Raw genomic sequence first — 26,532 nt, forward strand, 5'->3', positions numbered from 1 at the left:
GGATAGGAGTATAAACCCTTATTTAACTTAGCTATTCAGGTTTATTACAGTGTACACATTTCATCTGTAAGTAGAATCCTGCTGCAGTGTGTCAAGAAAACAAAACTTCCGTTTTGCTAAATTCAAAGGTAAATAGCTAGAAGTACCAGGTAAGGTCAGCCAAGAAGTTCAAAACCTTGGAACAGGGTAGACAGTTGGTATGTCTTTGAACTCCAGCTCTCTTTACACTTAGAGAAAAATAGGTAAGAGTGATGTTGGAATTATTTCAGGAGTGGATGTGCTGAATCAAAATTGTAAAAAGAATTAATCCCTTGAGTTTGTTTCTTTGGGAACCCCTAGAACATGATGCAATTCACAGAAGAAAGAAGAGTTTTGAGGGATAGAAAGTGAGGCTTGGGCAACAAGGGGAGGGAAAACCTTGGCCTGCGAGAAGGCGAAAGTGGTAAGTTCACACTAGCCTTTAGGCAAATACAATTTTGTAATTCACCATTGATTTTTTTTTTTGATTTAAGCAAAATGTATAGCTTTAATATAGAATTATTTTCAGTAAGATGTCCTGAGGCCAAAATGATGCACTGATATCTTCACACGTGCTGCAGTTCCACCGTCTCTGCGCTAAGTTTCAGGCTGTTTGCCTAAAAAGGCAAGAAACAAGAGGGCTGCTGGTAGGAAGACTAGCAAGGAAGGACACACACATTAAAATCTAATACTATTTCTGGAATATTTTATTTGGTGAAGAAGGTTCAGAATCATTCCTGAGATGTGTCTCTTGAAGATCTCTCGCGGTTGACTGTGAGGTGGATACCTTATGGGTTTTGCTCTTGCCTGTATGTATCACCTTTGTTCTGCACAGCAAAGGGGCTCACTCAGCACCTGCTGAAGGCAGGAATATTCCGATGAAGGCCAACCTCATGTGACGTGGAGTTCTGGGAAAGTCAGAAAGTCCCATGGACCTTCAGAAACGCACACAAATATTTACTCCACAGAATCAATTACAGGCGTTAAAAAAAATACTGTCAACCTTGGTAGTGGGACTTAGGATATTTCAGTTTTAGTTTGCAAAGCACAAGAAGTGGGATGGGAAGGTGAGAGGGTGAGAATTGCGGCTAGCACCGTCATCGAAGAGTGTCTGGTCAGACTTCCATGTATGATCATTATGTATTGGATATTAAGGAGTGGGTTCCTCTTCATCTATTAGACAATGGACATTTGCAGCTGTAGCAGCAAGACCCACCTCAATGACCACCCACTGATCCAGGATCTGCTCCGAGCTGCAGTCGATTTGTGCTTTAGGGATCAAAATGCTGGAGGAGATGTAGTTCTTCTCCTCAAGGCCCTTACAGACAATGAAACGTGCAATAAGGTGAAACGTGAGTATGTCCTCCCTAGGCACTCCCAGGAAAAGTTCCTTCACGGGTGCTGCTCCTGTAGGGTTTTGTTGAGTACATAGGAGATAATGTTGATATCTCTTGTAGAGTATCTACAATGAATGAGAATACACCTGTCAGATGGTGAGCTCTTGAAGAGCCGAGCCTTATGTCCTGTGCATTTTATATTCCCAGCACCTAGCATGGTCTGGAACATCAGAGGATCTCCACGAATGTTTGTTAAATGAATACATGACAATCTTGTAAATGCTGATAATGGGGTGACAGTTGGGAAACTCATCAAAACCTGGAGTGCTCAGGAATTGTATTATGTCACAGGATTGCTTTTTGACCTGTTTAGTTATACCTAATCCCACAGATTATACCTATAATTTAAAGAGATACAAAAGATTGTATAATGTGTACAGCTTCAGATCACAGAGAAATATAGTGTGGGAGGGACCGCCTGTATTTAACTTTTAACAGGGCTGTGTTCTAGGAAGTGTTTGTGATAGGGAAGTAGAGATAACATTCTCTCTTCAGGAAGAAGTCTGACTCTAGAAGGGGAGGAACTGAAAGCCCCAATCCAGTCTCTGGGAACCCAGCTCAAAACTCTGACAAAAAGGTCTGCTCAGGAAATCCTACGGTGTCGCTGGAAGGTAAGTTAGAGGCTCCCTCCACCTGCTTTATTATTTCTGCGTATAGATGACTGTTGCTGTCCATTTAGGCAGAGTCAATTCCAGTCTAGCTTAAAAGATTCTTCTGAGACCCTTTAATCTTTCTGCATCTAATTCAAATGTCAAGCAATTTACAGTAATAGTTTCAAGTAATGCTTCCTCAAAGGTGAGTCAACATTTCTAAGAAAGTAGAAACGTTGGGTATAAAAAGTTCAATTTTTCCTCGTCGGAAAAACGATCCAAGACATTTCTACCGTGGGCTGAGCGCTGCCTGGAGGGCAGGGAGGAAGGGCTGAGCGGACCGGGCTGGCATGCGGGTGCCTGGAACTGCTGGTCTCTCCGTTTTCCCTGGCTTCTAAAGGTCTCTTAGCAGCATTTCCTGCACGCTGGCACCCCCTGTCCTCCTAAGATTTTACTGCCTGCGTGTTTCTCTGTGATTCCCCACCCTCCGACCCACCGGGCCCGGGGCGCCCTCCGGGGGCCGGCACACAGCAGGGTCTTGCTTCCTCGCGCTGTCTTCTTCATATGGGATCACTTCGAGATGCGGCCGTTTGGGCGTTTGCGCGGCCTCGGCGATTCTGTGGCGTCTTGGGCTGTGTATGTAGCCCCAGCGGCCGAGGCTCACGGATCCGAACGCCCGGCCGCCACGTCTGTCCCAAGTTGGGCGACGGGAGGGCCGGGTGGGGTCGCGCCTGCGCCAGAGGAAGGCTCAGAACCAGACTCGGGGTTTTTAACTTATTCCTCAGAGGGACGAAAGCGAGTACCGGCGAGGACGGCGACAGCTCTCTATAAGCCTGAGTCCAGGTAGGCTGCCCGGCCCTCGAGCTCGCCCAGCGCCGCTCATGCTGCGCTCCACAGCCCCCTCCCCAAGAAAGGCGTTCGGGCCCCTCCCGGACGCGCCGCTCCCGCGCGCCGCGGGGCCTGGGAACAGCGCACCGGCTGAGCCTGGTGCCCGGCGGGCGGTGAGACTGACGGCGCCCGCGCCCAATCGTGGGGCGGAGCCGAGGGGGCCTGCAGGCGGCGGCCAATGGGAGCCCACAGAGCGGGCGGGGGGCGGTGCCGCCTGGCGGGCGGGCGGTGGCATCGGGAGCCGGCGCGGCAGACTGGGAGCCCGGGAGGAGCCGGCGGAGCGAGAGGAGGAGGAGGACGGAGGAAGAGCGCCGCGCCCCCGCCGGCCGCCCGAGTGCAGGCCGAGAGCTCCAGCCGCAGCCGGCGGGTCCGGGCCGCCTCCGCCGGAGCCCGGCGCGGGGAGAGTCCGGGCCGATGGGCAGCCCGGGGCAGCGGCGGGCGGCGAGGCGGCAGCCCGGGTACGCGCCACCCGGCGCGCACAGGCTGTAGCAGGTCCCGGCGGACGGTGTTGCGAAGGTTCGTGTCGGGGAATCCGACGGGCAGCGTGGCGAGGGTAGGTTCGGGATGGCTACGGCCAGGCGGTGACTGTCCCGAAGGGGAAGGGGATGCCCTTCGGGGCGCTTCGGGGGACTGACGGCGGCGAGGGGCGCGGGGGTGCGAGGGGCACGGGGCAGGGTCCGGCTTGTAGACGCAGATGCACCCGCGCTCCCGGGCCCAGGCTAGGAGAGGAGCCGTCGCCGCCTGTTCTCTCCAAGTTATCGATCGTCTGAAAGGTTATTCCCGTGTCGGCGACACAGGCACTGAGGAGGACCTCCTCCAGGTGCCCAGAACTCCGCTCTGACTAACGCTCTCTGGAAGGGCTCGCGGTTGCCCGACGCAGCTCCCCCGGCGCGCCTGGCGGGCTGACGCCGAACTTGCTGCGGGGCTAATTCCCCTTCTAGAAGGGGTGCGCCCCGAGCGCGCGCCCTCACCGGGACGGATCCCTCTTTGTAAGACCGTGAGCAGCCGGGCGAGCGCCCTTCTCACTCAGCGCGACCTTTCTTCCCACTTTGCCAGCTCCTGTGCCTCCCCGGGTCTTCCCGTGTCAGTGAGGGTAGTTTGCCCACGTCCTAGGAATATCCCCAGGAAAACCTACAGATTAATTTTCAGCCGTGCCGCAAACCCAAAGAATCAATTTCGGCTCATCATCTACAAGAGGAGCCGAGGCTTCTCGGAAAGAGAGAACAACTTGGCATTACTCCTCTGGGAGATATTTGTCATCATTAACCTGCTTCAGTTAAATTAATTTAGCCCAAGATGACTCTGGCCTGAGTATTGGAAAAAATCAAGTGCATTGGTCACGGAATTATGCTCAACAAAACACGATTTTGGTCAAAATAAAATTGTAGACATTTTTGATTTGGTTAGATTGAGACTGGGTTTTGACAAGGATGGCTTTTTTCAAAAATCAAGGAAAAAAACCCTCAAAGAATCTTGGTGGTTCTCATGGCTTTGCTCAGTGAAGTTCAAAATAGTCGCACAGATTTTTCTTTTCTTTGCCTCTTTTGTCTGCAGTCTCCATTCTAAACGTTAACACTAGATGGCTTTCTTATGACAGACGTTTAGTAAACTGCCCATTTGAGTTGCGTTTGTGTGCAGCCTAGGTTGTAATTTTTCTAGTGTTACAATTAGTAATTGAAGAAAAAAGATCTCCCAAACTGTTGCTTTTTATTACTTTCCTAGAAAACCTACACATACCAGTATCTTTGCGGATATTGAGAGGTGGCCTATTATTTTTGGCATTCCTAAAGTTGAATTTCAAGAGACAACTTGGTTACTGTATTTAGTTACATCATTTAAGAATGTCTGTTTCATGTTTGGACTTAAAGAATTCAGAGTTCTGTTTTGTCATCCCGTTTAGACAATATTTCCACTTAAAAGATGTTTACTGCTTGATTGAATTTCACTGCTTGATTCAGAGTTATAAGAGAGTATTATTCATGAGAAAATGCCATCTTAAGTTTTGGGTATAAATCACGTTGATTCCTCCAAAAGGATTCCATTGATCCATTTTGGGAAGAGATGCAGTTAAAGTATCTGCATGATTCATACCAGGGATTGTGTTAGGGACATCTTCTCCCCAGAGGATATTTGATTTTTTCATTTCTAAGCACAAGCCCTTTTATGACAAGCACAATAGCCCGTAGTTTCAGCAGTAACAGCAGCAGCAGGCTCCCAGTGATGTTTTTTAAGCACTTTTATTCTAAAGCAAGATCATGGCAGCCTGTCCAAATCTTGCCTAGGTAGGCAAACTTATACGCTGGATAAATATCTTGAAATTATCTTGGTAGTGCTCATTTATTGTGTGCCTTGCCCAGCTTAAAATAAGACATATTGAATTTGTTCTAAATTAGAGTGTATTCATAAATAGCTGAAGGAAAAAGAAAAAAGAAAAACTACAGAGCAAACATCTGGGAAGTAGGAAATGAAATCAGAAACAGCTTTTATCAGTACCCACATGCTACCTATAGATGGGGTGAAATGAACTTGTATAAGAAGCAGTGTAAGCACTTGGTCCGGAAAATAAAGCAAGAGCTGGATCATAGGTATGGGGGTGGAGCTTCTGGCTTTTAGTATGGGCCACAGATTTTACCCAGTTGCTTTAAGTATATGTTTTTCATTAAATGCTTTTTATGTATTTAAATCATGGATTTTCTCAAAGAGCTTTAAATGTATGGAATGTAACTTTTAGTCTAATAGGGGAATTATCAGATCATGATTTGGTTTCTATGATGCTTACTGTAGTTAAAGCTGTGTAATATGGATTTGGAAGGTGTTTTTTTTCTTTTTTTTTCTCTCCCCGTTCCCCAAGACTGGGATGGTGTTTTGAAGGGTTCCTTGATACCTGAGCTTAGTAAACACTTGCCCACCTTGTGGGTCTTTTTACCTGAGGCAAAGGGGAAGCGGGTTATTATTTTGAAATTAGCAGTCAATCTATTTCTTAAAGTAAGGAAATACTAGCTACCCTGAAAAACCAGTTGTTTGGTAATTGAAACTGGTTTAAAAGCACTATGGGCATTGAAACTAGTTTAAATGGGATTGTGTTTCCTGCATACTTTGCAAAGAACTATGTGTTTATGTGAATACGGCCCCTTGCCCCCAACCATAATTGGTAAATAAGTGCAGGGTTATTTTTTGAGATTGAGGAAGGCATTGAGTTTTTGAACTTCTGATCAATTTATGGTGGTGATTTAGGATTACAAATCCTGTTAAAGACATACTGAATTTAAAGAAAATTTAGCCTGGGGTATTAATTGAAAAGCTGCTTTTTTTTTTTTTTTTTTTTCTGTATTGAACTTCAACGAAATACAAAGTACAGTCCTAGAGAATACTGAACCGTGTTCTAGGTTTTCTACTTCTGTTAATGTGCCTAATTCACTTGCAGGATGAGAGTAGAAAAAGCTTTAGGCACAGACAGGAACCTTGAGCTTCCTGCCTCTACCACCTGTCACGAATGAATTTGGATGAAAGTATTTTCATGATCCCTTACAGCACCAAAATGTGGGGTTTCTTTAACGTGTAAAACGAATGTATTAGAGTAATGAAAATGCCTGTCTGACTGGGATAGTTTATATTTTTCATGATTATGTCATTTCTTTGCCTTGACCTATAGTAAGTTTATATGTGAATGCTTTGCATGAGGATCATAGCTACTTGGTTTACCTTGAAATCGATGATTCAGAAATTGCTTTTTCTGTTCCAATTGCATTTAGCTGTGACGCCTTTTAAAAGAGTGGTAACAATGTGATAGGAATTTAAAAGGCTCCCAACTTTAGACATAGATTATTTTGATCCTTTCTGAACTTAATTCATAAACTTTGCTTCCAAAGAATAGCAGTTGTAGAAGGGAGCCAGATCTTGACTCACTGTTGAGGTTCTGCTTCTTGAGAGATTTCATATTTAGTGAAACCCAATTCCTTGGTTCGTTTTCCCACCCCAGTACTATATAGCCAAGTTGGGTGGTAGGAAGGGAGAAAATATGCAGCAAGTCGAGTCTAGTTGTCATAGCATCTTTGGACCAGAAAGGACCTTAAAAATTGTCTCGTCATGTTGTTCCTATACCTTTTGTTTTCATCTACCTGTAAAATGAAAAAACAAACAAACAAACAAAATATTAGGGATTGTCAGATATGTCAGCATTTAATGTTGCTGCATAAGTGTGTTGAAAATTGACAACAGCAGTTACTACTTATTGTCAATGCATTTCGTCAAAATACGTTTGATGTACCAAAAAAAAGAAAAGGTGGGGAAACGGGGAAGAATATGTATGCTGTCAGGCCTAAAGGAGAGTTCTTCCTATCCAGAGAGGAGCTGTGTTAAAACTACCCCGCTCATGGATTTATAGCTATCCTAACACGGACACTTTTGTTTTGCATGGGTCAATGAAAACTTCACTAAGGACCAGGGTTTGGAAATCACTGAGTAGCTCAACTAACCCTTCTTTGATATTTGGATCCTTTTATATAATCTCTATATAAGTGGTCTTCCAGTAATACCTGAACATTGCAAGTAATGGGTGGGGGTCTCCACCTTTTAATGGTTTTGAGTACTAGAAAGTTTTTTTGGCCTACAGAACTGAAATCTAATTCTGCTTGTTTATTCAAATTCTACTGCCTTGGTGGCCTACGGAACAAATCCTTCAGTCTCTGTCAGAGTTGGGCTCCTGGCTGGTGTAACGTGACCTGTGTAGAGTAGAGCAGGAGTGTGTGTCATAGGTTGCATGTTGCTTGCACTGATATAGTCCAAGTTTGCATTCGCTTTTCCGGTGGTCAGACTCAACGAGTTTCCTGTTCACTAAACACCCCCGAGCCGTTAATCACATGCTGCCATTGAACCTCGTCTTCCCATCTTGCGCTGATGTCACTGCAAAGTCTAACATTTATTGCGCTGTGGTTTTGCTTTATTTTAGCTGATTCTTCCCATCATGCTTTTTGGAATTTGATCATATTATTTGGCACCTTTACCTGTGCTCCCAAAGAAATGCTGTCTGTACATTATATCAGACTCTTTTATATCTTTTATATCTTTACTTAAGCTGGTGATGAAATTGTTAAACTGGCTGAATAACACGAAGTGTGTCTCTGGAAGCTTCCCTCGAGGCTTATAAGGAGTCACAGTCTCGGTTACAGTTAACTACTAATGCTCTTAATATCTTATAACTAGCCCATATATCTCCACCTTTTCACGTGGATATCCTGAAAGAGTGTGTCAAACCTCCTTTGCTGGTTCTACTGACCGAGTTTTGCTGAGTAATAATGAGTTCACTTTCAGTGTGTCCCTAGTAATGAGGACTCTGTTCTGCATATGAGTATGAAAATTTGTTGAATGACTGACTGGATTGAGAAACTAGGATCACACTGTGACCTGTGACCTCTGGAGGCCTTAGGAACTGCAATGCTCGTAGGACAGATCAGAATCTTGTTGGACTTTCTTCAGCTTATTTTTTGGTTTGGTATTCTCTTGTGTTGAATTGCTTTCAGATAGTAGGGAAGAACACCACAATCTCTTCTGGTTCTGTTTTAATTGGTTGATACACTTCTCTTCCTGTTTTGCTAACAAACATTTAGCCAGAAGGGGTGTCTTTAACTCTGCCCATTAGAATACTCCGTATTTTTCACTTCTGCATATTTGCTTAATCTGCTGAGAGATATCCTCATTTGGTTGAGTTGCTCAAGAATAAGAACAGTCCGAAGTAGGTTATTTAGTAGTATATTCAGTTACTCTTAAGTAGAAATATCTAGGTAAAGAGCCAGTGTTAAAATTTGTTACTGTGGAAAGGGAGAACTCTTGGGTGAATAAAAAATTATGTATGCTGGCTGGGCGTGGTGGCTCATGCCTGTAATACCAGCACTTTGGGAGGCCGAGGTGGGCGGATCACGAGGTCAGGAGATCGAGACCATCCTGGCTAAAATGGTGAAACCCAGTCTCTACTAAAAATACAAAAAATTAGCCGGGCGCGGTGGTGGATGCCTGTAGTACCAGCTACTGGGGAGGCTGAGGCAGGAGAATGGCGGGAACCCAGGAGACGGAGTTTGCAGTGAGCCAAGATCGTGCCACTGCACTCCAGCCTGGGCGATAGAGAGAGACTCCCTCTCAAAAAAAAAAAAAATAAATAAATAAATAAAATTATGTATGCTGAGATGAACTGTTGTGTGGAGTTTTTTAAAAAGTTCTGATTAATGCTTAAGGCACAATATCCTGTGAAGTCAGCGTATCGATTGCTTTCACTGTCTTCTGGAGGTGTTTTTGATAACACATTTGGTTCCTTGTTGAACAGTGGGTAGGGTATTCACATTGTTCAGGAATAGCTTTGGGATACTGTCCTCTATGTATTGAAGTTTCTAATAAGTAATTTTAGAAATTATAGTTTTGATTCTTTTTACAGGGCAGATGCTACCTGTTTCAGGTGTTTAAATGATCTAATGCAAAAAACAGTGGTTTCTTTTGGTAGGTTCTCAAGGTTCTCAAACTTTTTTCAACACGCATCCCATCTATACACAATTGTCTAAGTGTTCATGTATGTATGCATATACTTATATACATATCTGTATACACATTTTTGCATGTGTATATGTATAATATATCTGTATGTATAAACATACTTTACTGTGCTAAGATATTATGGACATTGTAAAACAAATGTAAATTTTAAGAAGATTAATATTGAAAATAAATAGATGTAGAAGTATTTTCTCTGCACCTCAAGGGCATTTGTATCTTTGAAATGTGTGGCGCTGTTTGGAGACCACTGTTCTACTATCACTGGTTAGAGTTTGTAACTGTTGAGAAATGGAATTTCTAGGGAGCCTGTAGGATCTTGTGAGGCAAGCTGAAGACAAACTCCACTCGTAATGGGCCTTCTATTTACTGTGTATTTATTCTTTTTCCTGAAGACATTTCTGACTTTGGCCTGTTTTCTTCCAGAATTGCTTGTGGGTCTTGGTTTGAGGTTTCATTTATTGAGGAGGTTAATGTAATGGTGATGCTATTTTGCTTAGAAGGTTTCTAGTTGAACTCAGCTGTTTTTTTTTTGTTTGTTTGTTTTTTGACACGGAGTCTTGCTCTGTCGCCGAGGCTGGAGTGCAGTGGCACGATCTCAGCTCACTGCAAGCTCCCCCTCCTGGGTTCATGCCATTCTCCTGCCTCAGCCTCCCAAGTAGCTGGGACTACAGGCGCCTGCCACCATGCCTGGCTAATTTTTTTTTGTATTTTTAGTAGAGACAGGGTGTCACCATGTTAGCCAGGATGGTCTCGATCTCCTGACCTTGGTATCCTCCCACCTCGGCCTCCCAAAGTGCTGGGATTACAGGCGTGAGCCACTTTGCCTGGCCTGAACTCAGCTGTTTAAGAAGCATCATACTATCACACTCAGACAAAACCAGTCCCAGGATCAGGATATGTTAAAAGTGCAGATTAATAGCCTAGCTCTGTCTGTAGGTGATTGGCCAGAACGGTAGCACACAGCCACCCCTAGTGCAAGGAATGCCTAACTTCCCAGCCATTAGTGGGTTGGGAATGAATGAGGAGAGACAGCAGGGAGCCCTGCTCTTGTATCTCCAGTAGCTTCCAGCTAAACGAGCACCACCCACCCCCACCCATCCTCCTGTGCAATTTTAGTAATGGAACATAAGCAGCAAACGGGCAGGGACATTTCTGGTTTACTGCTGTATTCCTTGTACTTAAGTGGTTTTTGCCACATAATAGGCTCACAGTGAACTAATATTTGTTAAAGAAATGATTGGGAGTTGTGGGTTGAACATAAAATAACTTCCTTTATCTTGGCTTTTGTTGAACTAAATACTGTCGAGTTAAAGTTCTAATCATTATTTCTATTGTACATGATCTATCTTGAACAACAGTTTATGCCTAATTTATGTCTTTCCTGGGTTGTTTGAAATGACCTGTGATTGAACTCTGATATGGAACTGGTAAAAATGTGGAAGTTTCTGAAGAGGGTTTTGACTGTGTTCCATCTGTTACATCAAGAACTTTACAGCCCCATTCAGAGGGGTGTGGTTCCTGGGAGCCTGGGCACCCTTAGGTGGCCTCCTTTCATGAGAGAGTATGATTTACACCTTTCGCAGGTTTCAGAGTCTGGTCTGTGCTGATGACTGCACAGCCCTATTTCAATCCCATGAGGCTGCAGTTGACTTAAAAGCCGTGGCTGGGACTTAATCAAGCTTACTGAAAAGGATTTCTGAATTGTGTAGTACTGTCTGTAGTCCTTTAGTTCTCAGTCCATTAGCAGTGTTAATTTCTACAGGAAATCATGTTGTTTAAAAATGCAATCAGTAGTGTATAGTGTGCATCTTTTGTTGATTCAGTACTTTTAGTTTGAGGGTTGCAAAGTACATGAGGATATTATTTATACCTTAAATGTGGTAGGTGTTCAGTAGCCATAGTCTTAATTTTACGTGGTAAAAATCTTTTATCTTTAATATCTTAACATACTGCTAGTTCTTATAATATGACATTAGAGGGATATCATTCTAACTCCTGTTTGTTTACATTTGTGTTTAAGGTGTGCTATGAAATGCTGTAAGCAGGGCGTACATGATAGTAGAAGCATCCAATTTATCAACCAATTTTATTTGAGGGTCGTTGTAACTCATTTGTTTGGAATAGTAGGTCAGTTTTCCCATTTAAAATGTTCTAAGTTGGGCACAGTGGCTCATGCCTGTAATCCCAGCACTTTGGGAGGCTGAGGCAAGGATTGCTTGAGCCCAGGAGTTTGAGACCAGCCTAGACAATAAAGCAGGACCTCATCTCTACAAGAAATTTTAAAATGAGCTGAGTGTGGTGGTGCACACCTGTAGACCTAGCCACTGGGGAGGCCGAGGAGGGACCCTCCCTTGAGCCCAGGCGTTCGAGGTTACAGTGGGCAGATCATACTAGGGACTCCAATCTGTTTGACAGGGTGAGACCCTGTCACAAAAAAATAAATAAAATGTTTTAAATGACAAGAATAAGTGAAGGAGACTAATGTTGATTTATGAAGAGAATAAAGAATTGGGGAGAGATACTCTTAAAGGCAAATGTAAAATGTTATTGTGCTTGAACTTTCATTGTGTTCTCTCACGTATACTTAACGAGAACCTTATAGGGCTGGTGGGATTTTTTTCCCTTTTACAGATACAAAAACTAAGGTTTAATGAAAGTGTGGTTTTCTGAATCTGAGTCCTTGTATTTTAAACCCATGTCTCTTGGTTCCAGCTATAGCGTTGTTTTATTCTACAGCTCACCTATAAGGTATGGTAGGTTTCAATAAATCATGATAAAAGGAAAGAATGAAAAGAGAGAAAGGAAGAAGGGAGAAAGGGAGGGACTAAAGAAGGTGTGTGCATATGAGAATGGCGGAATTATCCGACTCACTATCACTGAAAGGGGGAAGTGGAGGCTAAGGGTTGGGCTAATGAGCTCATTGTTCTGGTCTAAAAACCGCCCTGTTCTATCAGCCAGTGAATTGTCTGTTATTAACTAGAAATTTCATAATATGTAGTGAGGTAGCAGTTTTGCCAATTGAATCAGGTTATACATTCTTTGTTGGGAAGCGAGTGGGTCCTTCTGTGATCATGCAGAGAACATTTTTTTTAGCCTCTGAGTCTTTGCCAAGATTAAAAGAAATATAAGAGGAAAACAATTTTTGTTTTGCATTTATACTTTGCTAGATTTGCATAATCTTTGTTTAAGCCAGTTGAATGTGAATCCCTAAATAAATTTCAGGCATTTAAATATTTAAAAGGATTCATCCACAGTACTTTACTCACCCAAAGAATAAGTGCTTACAACAAAGAAAATAACACCCTTGCAGATGTAGCCTACATAGACTTTGTTCACCTTGTCATTGAATTATACAACATTAATAGCGAAGCTAGAATTTGAACATTCGCTGAAATGCTTAGCTGGCTCTGTTCCAAAATATTGTTTCTCTGGTAGAGAAAGCAGGACAATTTGTTTAAAACTGGCAGTTCGCCAGTCAGAATAGCTCTGACGCAATCATTGCAGTAACTACTTTGCTCTGACTGCTAATTTTAGGGCAGTTAAATCTGGTTGATGTCTGATGGCTGCTGTCGCTGTGCGTCTGGTTATGTGGAGCTTTCTAAATTCATCCTCTTCGCTTGGCACGGTAACTTAGTTCTTTCTGAGATAAGCTGTGGAGCAGAGGGGATGTTGAGTCGGCACAGGATATGTGCATGGAATGAGGAACAAGGCCCTAGGAGAGTTTCAAGAGACACTGCTTTAGTCTTACTACGCTCTTCGTTATTCCAATAGCAAAGAGCACATCTGTACTTCCCTTGCTGTAGCACACTGGGGGGTGTTGAGGAAGGTGGAGAGAAGTGTACATCGAGACACCTGCCTTCATGGAGCAGGGTTTTGGCAATATGCCCTCGCTTTCCTTGTCATCCCTGCAAGCATTAGTGTGCTTAAAAATGAACTTTTACCTTCTTCTGTTTTGGAACAGGTAAAACTAAGGAGAAAAATGATAATTTAAAAAAATCTGGCCGGGCGTGGTGGCTCACGCCTATAATCCGAGCACTTTGGGAGGCTGAGGCGGGCGGATCATGAGGTCAGGAGTTTGAGAACATCCTGACCAACATGATGAAACCCCGTCTCTACTAAAAATACAAAAATTAGCCAGGCGTGGCAGTGCGTGCCTGTAATCCCAGCTACTCAGGAGGCTGAGGCAGGAGAATTGCTTGAACCCAGGAGGTGGAGGTTGCAGTGAGCTGAGATCGTGCCACTGCACTCCAGTCTGGGCAACAGAGCAAGACTCCATCTCAAAAAAAAAAAAAAAAAAAAAAAAAAACTGCTTGGGGTATTATATAAAAGAGCAAAGTAGAATATCCTGCTATTGCGGATGATACAAGTGGGGTAAGGGGTTCTTCGGTGGCCTTGTCTAACTCCCTCATCTTTCTGGGGCAGTGACCTGTAATCCAATTTTAAAATAAGGATGTGAGGCCAGGCCATCGTGAAGTCTGTTTAAATGCTGGCATTCTAAGATTTCCAAGTTAACAGGGTGCACCCTAGGGTGTGAGAGCCCTGAGGACAGGGATCTTGCCCTTCCATCCCTGTCCTTCAGTCCTGGGTAGCTGTCAGGCACAGTTAGCAAATTAACTGACTCTTAGAATTTAGTCCTCAGAGGGACTTTGAGTGTTCTTTTAGTTCAACTTCCTTATGTTACTGATTCAGAACTATCAGAGGGAATGATTTAACCGCTAGACCTATTGTGTAGTAGCATGGGCTACCTTATTAGGTGATGAATGAACTGCCTTCTTAGGTGATGAACTAACTAACTTGGGCAGAGTTGATGGCTATGTGTCAGGTGTATGAGAAAAAGATTCCCGTGTAAATGAGACCATATGATTGGTGGGCAGTACAGCTTCTTTCAGATGAAAGACTGTGTGGTTAGCTGAGAATAAGGTGGGTTTGCATAATTAGGAAAACATTCAAGGAAGATAGAACTTGAGTTAAGCTTTGGAAAATGGTTAGGATTTGAATTTTTATTGAGGGCCTCTTGTGTGCAGGGAAACTGTAGGCCCTCTCCAAGACCAGAAGATACGCACAAAACACTCTCAGTTGTTCCTTTGATCACAGTACTATCTCTGTTAACATGATCTGCTTAAATCCGAACTCATCTTTTTGCCTGGTTTAGGTTTTGCAACTCCAGAAATGGATTTTATTAACAAAAGCAACATTAAGGAGAAGTGACGGACAGTATTTTCAAAGTGGTGATAATTACTTTGTCTATCATGTAAGATGGTCATTATGTTTTTTTTCCTCATTGTAATTTACTAAAGGTTATAGACTGTGTCATAAATCTAAGAGAAAATTATTTTGGATATATCAGAGATATAAATGATATTTTGGTATAAAATTACTGAATTCGTTTCAGTTAGTCGACAGAATATACACATAGTATCATATTTGCTACTCAAGGTCATGTGTTTTGTTTTGAGACTTTATACTTAGGAATATATAACTTGATAATTGATACACTGAAGTGATTTGCTGAATAACAAGAGTTATTTATTTATTTATTTATTTGAGACGGAGTCTCGCTCTGTCACTCAGGCTGGAGTGCAGTGGCACAATCTCAGCACACTGCAACCTCCGACTCCTGGGTTCAAGCGATTCTCCTGCCTTAGCCTCCTGAGTAGCTGGGATTACAGGTATGGCCACCACACCCAGCTAATTTTTGTATTTTTAGTAGAGATGGGGTTTCACCATGTTGGTCAGGCTGGTCTCAAACTCCTGACCTCGTGATCTGCCCACCTTGGCCTCCTAAAGTGCTGGGTTTACAGGTGTGAGCCACTGCGCCCAGCCACAAGAGTTTTAAACTGAGGCAACATTAGGAAGGATGTCTGTGGACAAAAAGAGCTCGCCTCGCCTCAGCATCCCATCCGCCCCCAAGTCTCTGGGGTGTTGTTCATTTGCTGCCAGTGCTCCCTTCCTTCAGTCCACTTCCTATCTCATGTCTCATGAACTCACAGTAAGTGCTGGGTAAGATTTGCATTCTGCTTTAAACTTCTGAGATTTATTTAAACCAATAAATCTCAATGCAATCACCATATACTTTCCCCCAGCGTTTTATCATGCAAATGTGCAATCATATAGAAAAGCTGAAAATACTGTGTGGTGTAGGGGACACCCCTGTGCCCACCTCCTGGATTCCACAGTTGTTAGGTCTGACTTTATTTGCTTTATACATGTCTCTCTGTTTTTACCCATCCATCAGTCCATTTTATTTTTTTGATGCATTTCAGAGTAAGTTGCACACATTTGTACTCTTTCTCACTAAACACTTCAGCATGTATGTTATAAATGAGTTAATAACTTTTACGTTTTTTGAAGTAAAAGGTATAGAGTGAAATGCACAAATCTTAAGTGTATCATTCTGTGAGTTGTGATAAATGCATACACCCATGTGGCCCATACTTCTGTTAGGATGTGAAATGTTCCTATCACATCTGAAAGTTCTCTCATGCCCCTGCTCAGTCAACTTACTCTTTCATTTCCCACCTTCATCTGAGGCAACCTTTGTTCTTTTTTTTTTTTTTTTTTTTTTTTGGCCAATGATAAGTTTTGCTTGTTCTTGCACTTCATGTAAATAGAATCATGCAGTATGCACTCTTGTGTATAAAGCTTCTTTCAAAACTCAGCATAATTTATTTACTTTTACTTTGTTATATACTTTATATGACCACACTGAGCTTTCTTTACCTTCATATTTATCACACGACCTTTTCTGAGGTCATATCCATTTGTCAAATGATTTTAGGAGCAATTTCTGTTAGATATTTATGTATTTATCTTCAGTCACATCTCAACTTCCCTTTTCCCTACAGGGGTGTGATTTTCCTATCTGATTTGACAATTTTCCCACTGGGTCTCATCTTACATCCCACCCACTCATTCTGGAGATCAGGTGCTTCTTTTGTTAGTTGGCTGACACGTGTTGCAGGCCTGGCTCAGGCCGGCTTACAGCATTGAGCTGAGCAACTTTGCTTCTGAAGAGATGGATCCTGACATATTACTGGTTGATTTGTATCTGATACTTAGAAAATTTTAGGTGAATGAAAATAAATCTGTTTATTTTTGCAAAACTGAGGAATTTTTTCTAATTAGTTCAAACTATTTCCAATTATTTCAAATGCAACAATTATTAAAACAAAAAAAAAATCCTGAGTTCAGTTTTATGATACTATATGAAGGAGACTAATCAACTAGCCCTGAAAAAATACAGATTTTCAATCATTTATGCTGAAGAGATAGATACTGGTTAGCAAAATGAAAACCTAGTTGACATAAGAATAAAATTCTAGACTTAGTTAACCACCCCCTTTTCTATTTCTTCTACTGAAGTTCTGAGTTGCTAAACCTCTCCAACCATAAATGAAAGTACTAGAACATTTTCATCAGCTGTACCAGGTTAATGGTTGTTTTGCATGTGAAATGTGCCATCAAGGTGAGAAGACTTTTCCTTAGGGCTGTATTGGTTAAGGTAGCTCTACCTGCTCTAAGAGACACTACAAAATGCTCTGGCGGTGGAAAAGCTGATTTCCACTGAAAAGCAGGTAGGCTGCTCTCCTCCACCTGACACGTGTGGATTCAGGTTCCTTCCACCTGTTTCTGCCACCACAGGGCCCAGCCCCACTGCATTGCCCTGAGTGGTCTGCGCTGAGGCTTGTTGAGGGGGACGGGGCACCCAGGTGTGCATCACCTAAAGGGCTGGCCCAGACGTGTCTCCTTCATCCCTTCCACTCTTATTCTTCTGGAGCTCTTATTATGACCTGACCTAACTTCAGGGGATGCTAGGGAATGTCGTGTAACTGGCTATCCTTGGGCTTCTGTTCTAGTCTTGTGGAATTAGGCTTGCCAATTGTTTGGTTCTGCTTTGCCCAGCGGGTTTTATGATGCTTTGTGTGATGCTGGATGTTCGAACTCTTGTGTTGGGGGCTTCCCTAGTATTCCTCTCTACTGTAGGATAAAAGTCCTTGTGATCTTGAGCTTTTTTTTGCTGTCCTGTACTCCCAAGATACAGAACACATTTTGGATAGATCAGACATGGGCTAAGACTGAGGGGCCATCTCCATGGCTTTGGGGCCTGTATGTCAGTCAGCGGCTTCCTCTCTAAAAGTCCACATTTCTGAACCTGTAAATGGAAGAAGTTCAATCTGTATTATAGCATTACAGAGAGGATTTATTGAGATAAGCTGCCTATTGTATAGCTGGTGCTCAGATGTATTCATTCATCAGCTATTTATTATGTGTTCTTTTTTACCAGACACAGTTCTAGGGACTCAGGTTATGGTGGTGAGAAAGGCAGACAGGGTGTTGCCCTTGTGGTGCTCTTATTCTGGAAATACAGATTTTCTAATAATATTTCTCAAGATTGGGCCCCCCCCCCCACCACCCCGTTGGATGTAGTTTAGTTCTGGGTGGTGGAAGGGAGGATAAAGTCTAATAATGAGATTGCTGACAGATTCTATAACTTCGAAAGAAATGTTACTGGAGACATGGATCAGGGGATGTAATAAAAGACCTAGTCCCTGTTTAAAATTCAGACTCATAATAGAAGGCTTAAGAGACACTTGATGAATGGAATAATGGTAATCACTTATTCAGGAGCCAGAGGGTTTCTTGGGAGCAAAAACCTTTCGAATGACTGCAGGGCCCTCTGGCTTGCCTGCGATTCAGAGGAAGTTCCATTGGAGTCCAGGGGCCGTCTCCCAGTCTGAGGAGTTGGGATGGGGTCGGGGCAAATAGTAAGGAAGCAGTTGTGCGTGTGATTTTCTCCTTCTCTAATGAGCTCACGTTATGCTGCTTTAGCCTGAAAGGACCTTCAGCAGACTGCTGGCTAGCACCTTGAAAAACTCTTGAAGTGACGATTCTGATCGATTTGAGTGGCCACTTTGGAGACTGTGTGGGGTAGATTCCGATTCCAAGACTGTGTCCAAGCTCAAGGGCAGCAAGTACTGTGGTCAGTGCACCATAGTGTCAGGGGCAGGAGATGGAGCGTGGCCCCCATTCTTGGGCTCTTGAGTTTTGTGTTTCTAGAGTTATCTTGTCGGTTTCCAAGGATGTGTAGCAGCAATTCTGATGATACCAGACGTAAATATTCTTTCCAGAGGGTCAACTCATAACATCCACAGTGTACTATGAACGTGAGCTTATTCCTCTCAGAATGTTGGAGAGTACCGGCTTACACTTGTTTGCTCTAAGTTAGGGGATTATATCTGGCTTTGGACTGGAATTTTCTCCTAGAGATTGGAGTGTTCATGTTCTTGAATGAAGATGTGCAAAAGAATAAAAACTTAGTGATAAGGATGTATTTGTCACTTTCCACTATCAAATCAGAAAAAGAGGCAGGAGAAAACTCTTGGTTAAAATAAATGACATTTCAAATTTTTGTAAGATGGAAAGGCTAAATGGTTTTTAACAGGAGCATCGTGGCATTTTGATAATTCGAAAGTTGCATTCATTTCCTTTTGATTACTGCTGTCTGCTCGAGGTGTATTATAGATGGGCTATGCATATATTGCTAATTTTTGCCAATAAGTTAATCATGGAAGGATTCCGGGAAACTCTCAAGCAATAAGAACACAGCTGAGCATTTCTTGAGCCTTTCATTTGATTTGGGGGCAGTAGCTGTGGCTAAGCAGCTGCAGATGGTATGTTTTCAATTCATGCTGTGGCAGTTTGGGAATTTTTTTTTAACATCTTTTTGTTTATAGTGAACAAAAGAGCAGTGTGGAACTTAATCAGTTAGATCAAATGTGTATAAATTCTGAGGACGGTATTTCTACTCTATCTGAACTGAAATATGAAACTTGTGTGTGAGGAAAACTGGCCTGGTGATTTATGGTGCCTGATTAAATCCTACATTAACATGCCTCTAAAATGTGTGTACTTTGACTTTCCATTAATGGGTAAACATTTACACAGGCCTTGGCTGATGGAATAATGAGTTATTCCATCAGCCAAAACCCTTTATCTTTCTCTTCTTACACTGTTACACGAAGTATCTGGCAATCCCTGTGTGGAGTGTGAGCCTGTGCTTTTCATGACAGTAAGTTAGTGTAGTCTGTTGGTTGGGGATTTTGGAGGAAAAAGGGAAGGCTTCTACAGGAGGGTGAAGGTTTCTCAGAGTTCATGTCTTCATGGGAAGAGTGGGAGGAGATGCCAAATAAATTGCAAATATACTAATAATCCTCAGAGAAGTGGTTTCCGCACAGCGCCCTCCTGCTAAGTGTTCTGTTATTGTTGGAGTTGGAATAAAGACTTGCTGGACTCTGCCTCAAATCCTGTGGGCGATTCTTACATTTTTGTGTTCAAAACCATCCTAGCTTCCTGTTGCTCAGATACTGGGTGTGTTCTGTGGGTTAGAAAGCACATAGCACCTGAAAGATCATGTTCTGTGCTCCTTAAATTGAGATGAACTAATTTGAACTACATTACAACATTTTTGGCATCACACACACACACACACACACACACACATACACACACACACACACACACACATAATATTGTTCTTGAATTTTAACTTAATTGGAAGCTTCCAAACACTGGATCCTTCTAATCTTGTGTTTATGGTAGTATCTGTATTTTGGTCACAGCTTGCTGTATTCTTGCTGTATTCTTCTAAGTGTTTAGATTCCTAGTAACTTCCAGAATTGCTGGAAGACAGTTCCATTGTTGGATACCTTCAGATAATGTATAGAATGCTGTTAACACCTGGAGAAGATTCCTTTGACTCCATAATAAAAGTGGGTGGTTTGCTAAAGACTACCTGTAACTTTGTGTTTAACTTCTTGCCTGGGCCTTTCTATAACTTTACCACCAGGGTGCCTTCTAAAAAGTCTAGTATAAAGGGTCTTGTGAAAACACTAATATTTTAAGTTCTATCTTTTGGGGTAGAGACATTGGGAAGTCCATTGAAAAAGTACTGCTCACTTTTCCACCCTCTCAAAATGAAGAGGTGACGAATAAGCTGAAGGTCAGTGTATTAGTCCGTTTTCACACTGCTGATAAAGACATACCGGAGTCTGGGAAGAAAAAGAGGTTTACTTAGACTTAGAGTTCCACATGGCTGGGGAGGCCTCAGAATCAAGGCAGGAAGTGAAAGGCATTTCTTACATGGCGGCAGCAAGAGAAAATGAGGAAGATGTAAAAGCGGAAACACCCGATAAAAACTTTCGTCAGATCTCGTGAGACTTATTCACTACCACGAGGACAGTATGAGGGGAACTGCCCCCATGATTCGAGCTGTCTTCCACCAGGTCTCTCCTCCTACAACATGTAGGAATTAGGGAGTACAATTCAAGATAAGATTTGGGTGAGGACACAGAGCCAAGCCATATCATTGCACCTCTGTCCCCTCCAAATCTCATGTCCTGACATTTCAAAACCAATCATGCCTTCCCAACAGTCCCCCAGTGTCTTAACTCATTTCAGCAGTAACCCAAAAGTCAACAGTCCAAAGTCTAATCTGAGACAAGGCAAGTTCCTCCCACCTATGAGCCTGTGAAATCAGACGCAAGCCAATTACTTCTTAGACACAACAGGTATTGGGTAAATACAGCTGTTCCAAATGGGAGAAATTGACCAAAGCAAAGGGGTTACAGGGCCCATGCAAGTCTGAAATCCAGTGGGGCAGTCGAATGTTAAAACTCCAGAATGATCTACTTTGACTCCAGGTCTCACATCCAGGTCATGCTGATGCAAGAGGTGGGTTCCCATGGTCTCGGGCAGCTCCACCCCTGTGGCTTTGCAGGGTAAAGCCTCCCTCCCAGCTGCTTTCACAGGTTGGCATTGAGTGTCTGCAGCTTTTCCAGGTGAACGATGCAAGCTGTCAGTGGATCTACCATTCTGGGGTCTGGAGGACAGTGGCCCTCTTCTCATAGCTCCACTAGGCAGTGCCCCAGTAGGGACTCTGTGTGGGGGCTCCACCACACATTTCCCTTTTACACTGCCCTAGCAGAGCTCCTCCATGAGTGCCTGCCCCTACAGCAAACTTCTGCCTGGTTATCCAGACATTTGCGTACATCCTCTGAAATCTAGGCTGAGGTTCCCAAACCTCAGTTCTTGACTTCTGTGCACTCGTGAGCTCGACACCATGTGGAAGCTGCCAAAGCTTGAGGCTTGCACCCTCTGAAGCCAGGGCCCCAGCTCTGTGTTGGGCCCTTTCAGCCATGGCTGGAGGGACTGGAACACAGGGCACCAAGTCTGTAGGCTGCACACGGCACAGGAACCCTGGGCCTGGCCCATGAAACCATTTTCTCCTTGGTAGCTGGGCCTGTGAAGGGAGGGGCTGCTGGGAAGGCCTCTGATATGCCCTGGAGACATTTTCCCCATTGTCTTGGGGATTAACAGTTGGCTCCTCATTACTTATGCACATTTCTTCAGGTGGCTTGGATTTCTCCTCAGAAAATGGGATTTTTCCTTTCTGTCACATTGTCAGGCTGCAAATTTTTTGAACTTCTATGATCTGCTTTCCTTATAAAACTGAATGCCTTTAACAGCACCTAAGTCACCTCTTGAATGCTTTGCTGGTTAGAAATTTATTCTGCCAGATACCCTAAATTCTCTCTCTGAAGTTCAAAGTTCCACAAATCTCTAGAGCAGGTGCGAAATGCCACCAATTTCTTTGCTAGAACATAACAGGAGTCACCTCTGCTCCACTTCCCAAGTTCCTCATCTTCCTCTGAGATCACCTCAGCCTGGACCTTCTTGTTCATATCACTATCAGGCTTTTGGTCAAAGCCATTCAACAAATCTCAGGCAAGTTCCAGACTTTCCCACATTTTTCTCTCTTCTTCTGAGCCCTCCACACTGTTGCAACTGCTGTCTGTTTCCTACTAAAGTAACAGTCGGCAAAGTTGCTCCCACATTTTCGGGTATCTTTTCAGCCACGCCCCACTCTACTGGTACCAATTTACTGTATTAATGCATTTTCACACGGTTGATAAAGATATACCCGAGACTGGGAAGAAAAAGTGGTTTAACTGGAGTTCCGCATGACTGGGGAGGCCTCAGAATCTTGACGGAGGCAAAAGGCAGTTCTTACATGGCAGAAGCAAGAGAAAATGAGGAAGGTGCAAAAGCGGAACCCCTGATAAAACCATCAGATCTTGTGAGACTTATTCACTATCACGGGAACAGTATGGGGGAAGCCGCCGCCATGATTCAAGATTGTCTCCCACCGGGTCCCTCGCACAACACGTGGGAATTATGGGAGTACAATTCAAGATGAGATTTGGGTGGAGACACAGAGCCAAACCATAGCAGTCAGACAGCATTGGTGGCCCTCTGGGTTTCAGGCCTATTGTTAGTACAAATAGAGTTTTTATGTTATTTTTTTTTAAAACTCATTGTAGAAATGTGAGTTAAAGCCCTACCTGAACCAAGGTGTTCCTCCCCATTTAATTGCCCTTCTTCTCCTTCCCATGCTGTCAGGCCTGTGCTGGCCTCTGATGGGTTCCAACTCGGGAACGGATGACACGGTGCCGCTCCACACTGAGAAAGGCTGAACTCTGGGCTTTTCTGGAGGCTCAGTGTCAGGCCCAGGTGCCTGAGTTCGTCATTGCTGATGTTGTGTGTATGTGGAGGGGGTTGCTCGTTTGCTTGATTACTAGGTTTTAAGACTTGGAGACAAACTGGCAAACATAGAAGTATTTTGCTGTTTATCAAGATCTCTTAGAATTTTGCATATATTTTATCTTTAGAAACTACGTAGATAAGTAAGGTGCATTTCCCTCCTTACATCTTCCATAGCACTGAGTTTTTGTGTCTTGCTTTAGCCTTGGAAACCTGGTGTCCAGCCCAGTACTGGCGGGGTCCTCACCATGCCCTTCCATCGGCAGAGGCAGTTTCTCCAAGCGAGTCCAGGTCTCAGCCAGTGACTTGTTCCCATCCACATTACCTAGCACAGCACTTCTCTGTGGCAGAGAACTGAAGGAACTCAAGTGTCTTTAATTTCCAGTCCCTCACAGATTGGTACTTCTGAGAATGTAATTAATATTAATTTTTAAAAAAGAAACATGAAGAAATATACAGTATAAAATTTTAAAACCTCAATTTTTATCGTTAGGTTTAACAGACATAAACTTCCATTTCTTTAAATATAATCACAATAAACATAGGAAAAAAGAAAAGCATTCTTAAAAAATTATATTTGTTCCATGAAAATGTGCATATCAGAGATGAATAAAGTGAGTCACAGTTACTCTCGTTACTTTGTTCTGCAATTATAACTAAAGTTACAAGTGAGAGATCGGTTCTCTGGATTAAATGCTAGTGACAGACTTTGAACAGACACCATGCATATCATTATTTTAAGATTTTAATTTGATAAGTGAGCTTCCTTTTTTTTCTTTTTTCTTTTCTTTATTTTTTTTGGTTTGAGATGGAGTCTCCCACTGTTGCCTGGGCTGGAGTGCAGTGGCGCGATCTCGGCTCACTGCAACCTCCGCCTCCCGGGTTCAAGTGATTCTCCTGCCTCAGCCTCCCAAGTAGATGGGATTATAGGTGCCCACCACCACACCCAGCTAATTTTTTTGGGTTTCACTATGTTGGCTAGTCCGGTCTCAAACTCCTGACCTTGTGATCCGCCCACCTCAGCCTCCCAAAATGCTGGGATTACAGGCGTGAGCCACCATACCTGGCCGCTTGCTTCCTTCTTGCTTTGATAATCTATCTACTCAGTTTTGGATTGATAACACTATTTTAGGGGATAATATGTATCTCAATGGTTTCTCTATTTTGTTTTAATAATGCGCATAATAGAGACACCCTTTCACGGAGAAATATGTTGATGGAAGTGGAAGAAGAAATTGTGAAGCAATTTCAGCACATTCATTTTAAACTTCTACCCAGAAAGTAAGCAAATGATATATTTCAAAATTTATCTTTGATCTGTCATTGGTGATTAGGTCCAACTGTTTATTTTATAAAGTAATAGTTAATTTGATGAACAAAACGGATTCTGGATTTTGTATACTTTTGACAGCTAACTATAAAACATCACTGTTGTACCACAGTCCTAATGATCTTAATTAGTCATGTGACTCACCTTACAAGTTCAACAACACCCAAACTGGTCTATGGCTAGTTTGATGTGGGTGATTATCCCAAATTAGCTTTTAGAGAAACAAAATTAAATTGTGGAAAACAAACTATTAGAAAAGAGGTTACTGTCTTATTTTTTTTTTTATTCACAGCTGCTTCTTTTCTAAAGGAGGGGATGTTGGTTAATGTTAGATATGTGTTTGACTTTAAGAAGACCGGCCTATTGTGAGTAAGTAGCTGGATTGTGAACTCTGTGAAAGATTTATTTTGGGGCTGTGAGTTTAAGATGGAGTAATGGAATCTCACAGTCCCAGGTAGGTGAACCTGCCTGGCACTTGCTTGGCCATTGTATGTGGTTTCCTCTGTGGTGTATTTCTCACCCCTGTGCCTCCACCTTAGCTGGAGTGCTTATCAGTCTTCTACTGTGCATGGATCTCCTCGTGTTTGTAGTGTATGCAGAGATATGGGTGTGCAGCACACAGAGAAACATCTTTAGTTAACTTGAGTAACTTGGCAACACCAAAATGCTAAAATAATTTTTTATTTTGAGAGAGGAGGACCATGTTAATGCCTGAGCTTGTAGTCAGAGGGTAGAGGAAAAGATAGCATTGAAAAGAGGGCACCAACCTCTTGATTCCAACCCACTAATTTGTTTTCTATTATTTGAGAGTTGTTACTGCATTTGCAGGTGGTCTGCCCTCTGCAGCAGTCCCTCACTGGATGTTTGACCCCGTGTGAGAAGCTATCACTAAAAGATTATCTGTCCATTCCTCTTAAGAAGTGAAATATGGAGTTGGGCGCAGTGGCTCATGCCCATAATCCCAGTACTTTGGGAGGTTGAGGCTGGCAGATCATTTGAAGTCAGGAGAATTCCAGACCAGCCTGACTACCATGTTGAAACCCTGTCTCTACTAAAACTACAAAAAAATTAGCGGGGCGTGGTGATGCATGCCTGTAGTTCCAGCTACTCAGGAGGCTGAGGCATGAGAATTGCTTGAGTCTAGAGGTGGAGGTTGTGGTAAGCTGAGATTGCGCCACTGAACTCCAGCCTAGATGACAGAGTTAAGATTCTGGGTTTTAATTTATTTTTATTTTTATTATTTTGATTTTTTGAGGTAGAGTTTCGCTCTTGTTGCCCAGGCTGGAGTGCAATGGCACGATCTCGTCTCACCGCAACCTCCACTTCCCCAGTTCAAGTGATTTTCCTGCCTGAGCCTTTTGAGTAGCTGGGATTACAGGCATGCGCTACCTCGCTCAGCTAATTTTGTATTTTTAGTAGAAACAGGGTTTCTCCGTGTTGGTCAGGCTGGTTTTGAACCCCCAACCTCAGGCGATCCGCCTGCCTCGGCCTTGCAAAGTGCTGGGATTATCGTGAGATATAATCCCACATGAGACACTGTGCCTGGCGTTTTTTTTTTTTTCTCTCTTTTTTTTAAGAGGTGAAATATGGAAAATAAGTGCAGATGGGAACATCACCATGTAACCCTACCTGTGTGCCTGAAGACTTTGAACAAAGCAGCCCTTCTCTTCCATGGCACTGGCTGAAAGATTAATAACTACGGGGAGAAGTAGGGACAGTTTTTGTTAATGCTGAGTGCTCCAAGCATGGCATTCCTTGTCTTCTAGGTTAAGCTCTGTGCAACTTTTCATAATCTAGAAAGTTAATAATTGTGTGGGGATTTGGGATGGGCAATTTACCCATCCCAAATAATCACAAGTGGTCTAAAAGATTTATGTATAAGATTGCCCAATGTAATACTAGTTATATGAAAAATTGGAAAAAATTTGATAGTAAGATATTAAATTATGATACTGCATATGATCAAGTAATTTAAATCAGTTAAATATCCTGTTTTATAAGGCTATTTAATGACATGGGAAAATGTTCACAGAATATTAAATGAAAAAATTTTCTTCGTAAGCAGTATATTAAATATGCATATGTATTAATGGAACCAAGGATACATTTAAAAATTTACAATGGTTATGACTTGTGCTTGTGTTACGTTTAATTATCATTTTCTTTTTGC

At 42.8% G+C, this 26,532-nt stretch overlaps 2 protein-coding genes across 14 annotated transcripts in view; one reads left to right on the plus strand and one right to left on the minus strand.

Moving 5' to 3' along the window:
- Positions 1-1,034: 1,034 nt before the first annotated feature.
- On the minus strand, positions 1,035-2,888 carry LOC144337349 (uncharacterized). Its single transcript, XM_077981986.1, has 3 exons — positions 2,858-2,888; positions 2,502-2,752; positions 1,035-1,480 (listed from the first exon to the last, which is right to left on the minus strand). The coding sequence occupies exons 1-3, from the start codon at positions 2,886-2,888 to the stop codon at positions 1,169-1,171; spliced, it is 594 nt and encodes a 197-aa protein (XP_077838112.1). The 3' UTR covers positions 1,035-1,168.
- SIPA1L2 (signal induced proliferation associated 1 like 2) overlaps positions 1,869-26,532 on the plus strand; it is a 231,018-nt gene continuing 206,354 nt past the window's right edge. For 4 of the 13 annotated variants that reach the window (XM_028849667.2, XM_028849685.2, XM_028849680.2 and 1 more), the window contains exon 1: positions 2,300-2,848. The gene's annotated coding sequence lies outside the window, so the exon portion shown is untranslated. Of the gene's footprint in view, positions 2,027-2,299; positions 2,849-3,144; positions 3,447-26,532 lie in introns of those variants that run through there. The other 9 variants (XM_015126224.3, XM_015126249.3, XM_077998594.1 and 6 more) reach the window with 8 other exon arrangements.

This window comes from Macaca mulatta, chromosome 1 (genome assembly GCF_049350105.2).
Source record: "Macaca mulatta isolate MMU2019108-1 chromosome 1, T2T-MMU8v2.0, whole genome shotgun sequence".
In the NCBI taxonomy this organism is placed as follows: Eukaryota; Metazoa; Chordata; class Mammalia; order Primates; family Cercopithecidae; genus Macaca; species Macaca mulatta.

Bases quoted from the DNA above. Each gene is read 5' to 3' on its own strand.
- LOC144337349 (XM_077981986.1), bottom strand. From the start codon at position 2,888: ATGAGCGGCGCTGGGCGAGCTCGAGGGCCGG. The intron at 2,753-2,857 runs GCAGCCTACCTG...TCTGGTTCTGAG, and splicing joins TGGGCGAGCTCGAGGGCCGG to CCTTCCTCTGGCGCAGGCGC. The intron at 1,481-2,501 runs GTGGGTCGGAGG...CATTCATTGTAG, and splicing joins CGGAGGGCGCCCCGGGCCCG to ATACTCTACAAGAGATATCA.